Source organism: Canis lupus, chromosome 32, assembly GCF_048164855.1.
Source record: "Canis lupus baileyi chromosome 32, mCanLup2.hap1, whole genome shotgun sequence".
NCBI classification, from domain to species: Eukaryota; Metazoa; Chordata; class Mammalia; order Carnivora; family Canidae; genus Canis; species Canis lupus.
Window position 1 is genome coordinate 3,814,629 of NC_132869.1, and position 7,795 is coordinate 3,822,423.

General features: G+C 35.4%; 1 protein-coding gene across 1 annotated transcript; it reads left to right on the plus strand.

Annotated features, from left to right (window-relative positions):
- Positions 1-4,018: 4,018 nt before the first annotated feature.
- On the plus strand, positions 4,019-5,145 carry LOC140622632 (olfactory receptor 4K5). Its single transcript, XM_072808277.1, has one exon. It carries the CDS (start codon positions 4,019-4,021, stop codon positions 4,988-4,990), a length of 972 nt encoding a protein of 323 aa, XP_072664378.1. The 3' UTR covers positions 4,991-5,145.
- Positions 5,146-7,795: the final 2,650 nt, after the last annotated feature.

Sequence of the window (7,795 nt, forward strand, 5' to 3'; positions counted from 1 at the left end):
ACTGAACATCTTACAGTGCACAAGACTGCTTCAGAACCAAAGAATTATCCAACCACAAATGTCAGTAGTGCCCAGGTTGAGGAACCTGGCTAAGTGAAGAACCAGTATTTTTTTTAATTTATTTATTCATGAGAGAGAGGGAGAGGCACAGACACAGGCAGAGGGAGAGGGAGAGAAACAGGCTCCATGCTGGGAGTCTGACATGGGACTCAATCCCGGTTCTCCAGGATCACATCCCAGGCCAAAGGCAATGCCAAACCGCTGGGCCACCGGGGCTGCCTGAAGAACCAGTATTTCATAGTTGGCAGAAAGATGAGAACCAAGAACATATACTGAGGAACTGTTCAATTACAGCACAGTACAAATGGTATGGGTTTCACATCATTCAGATATAAACCTGTAGAATGTAGACTCAGAGAGCTAGCCCTGAAGTCAAAGGTCTGGGTTCAATTTCTAGTTCATTGACTTTCCAGGTACAAAACTCTAGGTAAGTTATTTATCATCTCTGTTATTCTGATTTCTTACTGCAAAATGGGATTGTGTTTACCATGTAATATTATGGGAAAATTTAATTAATTTACATAAATTGCTTGGGGATTACTAAATTTATCTGATCCTTGGTTTTCTCCTCTGTAGCTCTGGAAAATAATGATTTCCCTTTAGGTCTATTGTACAGATCGCTTGATATAACAAAAACACAAACATCTAATTCAATTGATGCTGCCTAGCAGGGTTTCAACAAGTCCAAGCTTTCTTTTCCATTATTTTTCAGATTTTAAAGTTATTATTTATCACTCACTAAAAAATCTACTTCATTTGTTAATTTATATACATTACATCTATACAATAAACATTTTCATTAAGTAGGGTTCATTTTACATGACAAATCCATAAATCTGAGGAAGAACAACTTTATTTTAGAAATGGGGAAAGCTACCTGGGTAGCTCAGTGGTTGAGGGTCTGCCTTCAGCTCAGGGCGTGACCCCAGGGTCCCAGGATAGAGTCCCATATCACGCTCCCTGCAGGGAGCCTGCTTCTCCCTCTGCCTGTGTCTCTGCCTCTCTCTGTGTCTCTCATGAAAAAATAAAATCTAAAAAAAAATGAGGTGGGGAAAACAGAAAGAATCACACATAAGATAAAGAAATAATATAATTTACAGTATATTTCAGAATCTTCTCAATTATTGTTCTTAATGGTATTATAAATACTGATTCATTATTGTTAATGAATTCACTTAATTTTTATGAATCACCTTAATTTTTTGCTCTGACTCCAGAGTCTGCAAAAGGTGTATGTGGACTAAATGTAGTTTTCTGAACATTCTAGCAAGTACAGGAAATGATTCTGTACTTGAGGGCTTCCCTGTATGGCATGTAAATTACATTGTAGGAGTGGAAAATATTTAGTTTTCCCTTCTTCCCTTCTAAGTTCTTTAGCTGATCTAATAATTAAATTGGCATATGACAGATTAATAGGAGAAAAGCGAATTTAATTTCGTATGCCTGGAAGTCCCATAAAAAATATGAGACTCAAATAAGTGGCCATAGTAGGAAGGTTTTATATCTTTTTTAAAAAAATATTTTATTTATTTATTCATGACAGACACAGAGACAGAGAGAGGCAGAGACACGGGAAGCCTGACATGGGACTCAATCCCAGGTCTCCAGGATCACACCACAGGGCTGAAGGCGGTGCTAAACCGCTGGGCCACTGGAGCTGCCCTGGTTTTATATCTTTTAAAAAAGAAATAGTAAGTTTGTGAAGCATTGACAATACAATGAGGTTTGGGCTTAAGATATTAAATCAGTGAAGAAGTAATAATATTTGTTTATATGGACTTCTCAGCCCTAAACTCCCTACATTGGTGATAAGGATGCCTTCTAGCCTTGTAGTATAGGGAAGGTACCTTTCACATGAGACATTTATCTCCTGCTTTCAGGGAAACAAAGGAGGGTCAAAGTTGTTCTTGCACTGGCTATTTCTCAAGTAACTTTAATTCAAAATAATCAATATGCCAAAGTGATATATTTTGGGCTTGTATATTCTGCTTCCCTCCAACATCCATCTAAATGAATGGCTATGGTGATCAAAGGATATAAAGTTTCAGATATGCAAGATGAATAAATTCTGCAGATCTAGTGTGCAGCATGGTGACTTCAGCTAATACTATATTATATACTTGAAATTTACTATGAGTGGATCTTAGGTGTTCTCACAGGAAGGAAAGAAGGAAGGAAGGAAGGAAGGAAGGAAGGAAGGAAGGAAGGAAGGAAGGAAGGAAGGAAGGAAGGAAGGAAGGAAACTATTTGAGGTAATAGATATGTTAGCTTGATTGTCATAGTCACAACACACTGTATATGTATGTCAAAATATCACATGTATGCAACTTTTGTCAACTATAATTCAATAAAGCTGGTGAAAAAAAAGACTTGAGGGTGTATCCTAGGGACTTAAGAAGACTGGTTTCATGTATGAAATAAACAGGCAGTAAAAGATATTTGTGTCCTTACATGGGACTAAGATTACATAACATTCAGGTTCCTTACTAAAACTATAGTCAAATTAATTGTCAGAATATGGTTTCCTAAGAAAGCTTCTTGAAAGTTTTTCTGGTTCAATGAAATTAGATTTATATAGCAGAGCTGCATCCTTATAGGAAAAAAAAAAAGAGATGCAGGATTACTTTTTAGGATTATTAGGATTATTCTGATTCCCCCAAAAAATATTTTTAGGAGTATAAGACATTTTAACTCAATTATTTTTTATCTCTTTATGCAAAAACCCCTACAATAACTATTCTTTCATCAGTTATAAAGATGTATTAATAAGGCCATTGATAATAGTAAAACAAGGAAGCATAAATTGGCCTAAATCTAATTTCTTCACAGTTTTATTGAGAAATAACTGATACACATCACTGTATAAGTTTAAGGTATACAGCACGATGGTTTGATTTACATATATTTTGGAATAATTATTACAATAGATTTAGTTAATACCCACCATCTTATACAGACACAATAAAAATAAAAGGAAAAAATTCTCCTTACAATTAGAATTTGTAGGATCTATTCTCTTAACAATTCTCTGGCCTCAGCCTAAGTTTGATCTGCAAAGAAAATGCATAAGAAAATTTAGGTACTGCTTCTAAATAATTGAGTAGAAATTAGTTTTAGATAATTAAGGTAAAGTTATAATATGCATTTTAAGAAATTACATGATGAGTCACTGACAAACTGAGTTGTTTAACTATAGACCTGGATAATATATACCAGTATCTCTTAGTAGGAATTGTCTCAATTCTTTATGATTCCTACAATAGCAGTAAGGTAAAAATTTGTTATTATGGGGGTATTAACATATTAAGAACATCTATTGTATTATAATTATTTTGATACAAGAAAGTCATAAACTACCATTTTTAAACTTCAAAACCTTCCATAAAGTAGGCATTTTTACCCTCCTATCTTTTTTGACATGTAGAATCAAAGCTCAAAAAAAACGGTCTACAGTCAAACAATCAGTGTGACTTTACATCACACAATAAACACTAAGCCACAAATACCTCTTGAAGAGTTAAAGATAATGTTATACTTAAGGATTTACTACAGTTAATTATGGAAGATGACCACAAAAACAATATATGCAAATTATTTTTGCCAATCTACAGAGCCCACAGAGCTGGCTTTGAGTGACTCTTCCTGTCTTGTGATCATGAATAAGTTCATAGATAAGCCTGTTTACTATTGTGTGACAGATTATTAAGACTATCCAAAACTCAAGGGGTTCTAATGAGAAGACAAAAAATTTCAGTGTTATTTAAACATTGTCCTAAGCTCCTTCCTTCTCTCCAGATATATTATCATGATCTCTTGACAATTTTTTATTCAGCAAATGCATATTACATCTGGGATCTTAGAATCTTTTGCATTAAAAGTCTGTGTGGTTCAGAATTCTGATCCCTTCCTATTTCTCCTCCCTTAGGATTGTTGCAGAGCCTGTTTACAGCCTGGATCCATGGATAAGGTCAATTCTTCAGTGGTGTCTGAATTTGTATTGCTGGGACTCTCCAGTTCTCAGGAGCTCCAGCTTTTCTTTTTTGTTTTTTTCTCTGTGTTATATGTCATCATTGTGTTGGGAAACCTTCTCATAATCATCACAGTAACTTCTGATAACAGTCTGCACTCCCCCATGTACTTCCTCCTAGGAAATCTCTCCTTTGTGGACATCTGTCAGGCTTCTTTTGCTACCCCTAAGATGATTGTAGATTTCCTGAGTGAACATAAGACCATTTCCTTCAATGGCTGCATAGCTCAGATATTCTTCATTCACCTTTTTACTGGAGGAGAGATGGTACTACTTGTCTCCATGGCCTATGATAGATATGTAGCCATATGCAAACCTCTACACTATGTAGTCATCATGAGTCAAAGGACGTGCACTGTCCTGGTAATAGTCTCCTGGGCTGTGGGCTTGGTGCACACATTAAGTCAGTTATCGTTTACCGTGACCCTACCTTTTTGTGGACCTAATGTAGTAGACAGCTTTTTTTGTGATCTTCCTCGAGTGACCAAACTTGCCTGCCTGGACTCTTACATCATTGAAATACTCATTGTAGTCAATAGTGGTATTCTCTCCGTAAGCACTTTCTCTCTCTTAGTTGGCTCTTACATCATTATTCTTGTCACTGTCTGGTTTAAGTCTTCCGCTGCAATGGCCAAGGCATTTTCTACACTGGCTGCCCATATCACTGTAGTAATTTTGTTCTTTGGACCTTGCATTTTCATCTATGTGTGGCCCTTTACCACTTACCCTGTGGATAAACTTCTTGCCATATTTTACACTGTGTTCACTCCCATTCTAAACCCCATTATCTATACACTAAGGAACAGGGATATGAAGGCTGCCATGAGGAATATTATGACCTATTACCTGAGGCCCAAGAAAATTTCTGAAATTCCACTAGCAGTGAGGAGTTCTCTTTATTAATACACAATCCCTTCAAATTCCTCAAATCAATACTCTGTCTATAAATATTTTCAATGTATTCTTGTGCCATATCTCAACTATGATGGAAGTGATGAAGAAGATGAAATAGAGAATATCTGATGGATATTAACTAGGCCCTTTCCAGGTATCATCTAAGCAAAAGCTAAATGTAAAAAAATACGGAAAAATGTATCATGATTACTGGTTTTGGAAATAAAATGTAGAATGACGATATGTGGATAGTATAAATGCTTTCACTGCCTTAGTTGCAGGTAAATATGGCCTTAGTTGCTGGTAAATAGGAATATGATAGGGAAAAAATGAGTACCTGATTCTTTGGTGAGCATGAATTTAAGTATTTTTCCTGGTCTTATGAGTTTCCTCATTTATATGCCTGAAGAATCTAGATAGATAAATAATACTTAGGAATGTGAAACTGAATTTACCCACCCAGAAAATAGCCATTTCACTGATTTAAGTGTGTATACCTAAGTGGAGATTCTTAGATTATGAAATCCCTCCCCCAACATTATGCCTATCCCATATTGTTTCCTAATAACTAACAATGCTTTAAAATGAATTATACATAATCAGGAGCTTGCATTTTAAATCTTTCACTTAATGATCTTTCTGTGATCAGTTTACTCTGAAAACACAGACTCTTTAGCCCGTTCTATAAGAAGCTATGCAAGTCTTTGCATTGGGACCAAACATGGAGTTCTTAGTGACAATGAATCAATGATAAACATACAACTCAACTGTAACCTGGACACTGAAATACCTCTGGAGCTCTACCCTGATTTCTAGGGATGACTAGGGGATTTATTAATATTGATCAAAGTTTTTAGGTCTTTCCCCCCCCCAAACTCCTCAATTCATAAAAGGCAATTAGACAGACATAAACATTATTCTCTCCTTTATGCCAAGGATAAAAACACTAAATTTACTTTTTGTTGTTTGCCTTCTTATCTTCCCAATTCCATCTCACCTTTTCTGAACCCAAACATAATAAAGCATCATTAAGTAAAATATTGAAAAAACCTTGGGAATTTCCCCTTCTCCCACCCCTCAATCTTTACTCTCTCCATAGCATTCTGGTTCTTCTGAGACCTGATATTCTTTGCTCTTTTCTACTCTCAAAGTTTACTTTCCATTAAGCAAAGCATAACAGTAATTTATACTGATGTCTAAATTTAAATACATCAGTTACCTCTTCCAAGAATATATACACACTTCTTTCTAATTTTAGGATATAATACCATCAATAGTGAGAAAGGAGACTTCGCAGACTAGATGTAAAACAGGGGCACAAATAAGAGATCTTTCCGATGTTTCCTGACTCTATACCATGCAGGCTGCCTTGTATTCTATTCAAGGAATGAGGTCCAGCCTTATGATTCCTCTTCTTGAATAAAAGACTAAGCACTGCATGATTTTCTCTTAACCATCTGGCAGTACCAAAATATTAGGGAGGTGGAATTCATTAAAAGGCTTATTAATTTCATTCCTTTTTCAATGGTAGGTGATTTGATTATCCTACTATGAAACTGAATTTCTTGTTGGGTATTTTATAAAAATGTTATGTTAAATATAATAAATAGTGAAAATGAATATGTTAAGAAATTCAGAAAGTATGTAATCTGGTTAACTGCACCAGTTATAGCTACTCAGTTACTCATAACATTCTTTGACTATGGATTTTTTTGAAAATATGATAAATATCATAAATCTCCTTCCCAAACAACAGCATAAACTCTTAAACATAAGATTGAATATACATTATTATTTTACTTCAAAAACCTATTTCATTCATATAAATCAAGCATAAACATAATTTATAAAACTATATCCTTTATTTTTGGGTGCAATTGTAAATAGGATTGACTCCTTAATTCCTCTTTCTTTGGTCTCATTGTTAGTATATAGAAATGCCACTGAGTTCTGGGCATTGATTTTGAATCCATTGCTGTATGAGTTCTAGCAATCTTGGGGGTGGAGTCTTTTGGGTTTTCTAGTAGAGTGTCATGTCATCTGCGAAGAGGGAGAGTTTGACTTCTTTTTTGCCAATTTGAATGCCTTTTATTTCTATTTGTTGCCTGATTGCTGAGGCTAGGACTTCTAGTACTATGTTGACTAGCAGTGGTGAGAGTGGACATCCCTGTCGTGTTCCTGATCTTAGTGGAAAGGCTCCCAGTGTTTCCCCATTGAGAATGATATTTGCTGTGAGCTTTTCGTAGATGGCTTTTAAGATGCTGAGGAATGTTCCCTCTATCTCTACACTCTGAAGGGATTTGATCAGGAATGGTTGCTGTATTTTGTCAAATGCTTTCTCTGCATCTATTGAGAGGATCCTATGGTCCTTGTTTTTTCTCTTGCTGATATGATGAATCACACTGATTGTTTTACGAGTGTTGAACCAGCCTTGCATCTTGGGGATAAATCCCACTTGGTCATGGTGAATAATCTTCTTAATATATTGTTGGATCCTATTGTCTAGTATCCATGTTCATCAGGCATATGGGTCTATAATTCTCCTTCTTGGTAGTGTCTCTGTCTGGTTTTGGAATTAAGGTGATGCTGGCCTCATAGAATGAGTTTGGAAGTATTTCATCTCTTTCTATCAATTTGAACAGCTTTAGTAGAATAGGTACGGTTTACTAAAGGTAATATAAATACAATTCATTTAAGTAATTTTAATTTTTTTCATTTCTACATTTTAATGAGAAGGCAGCTGGTTTTCAGTTTAAAAAATGTAGATTGTCCAATTTTCCTGCGCCATTTATTGAAGAGACTGTCTTTTTTCCA

What these genes read in the sequence shown, in the direction of transcription:
- LOC140622632 (XM_072808277.1), top strand. Translation starts at nt 4,019, where the DNA reads ATGGATAAGGTCAATTCTTCAGTGGTGTCTGAATTTGTATTGCTGGGA.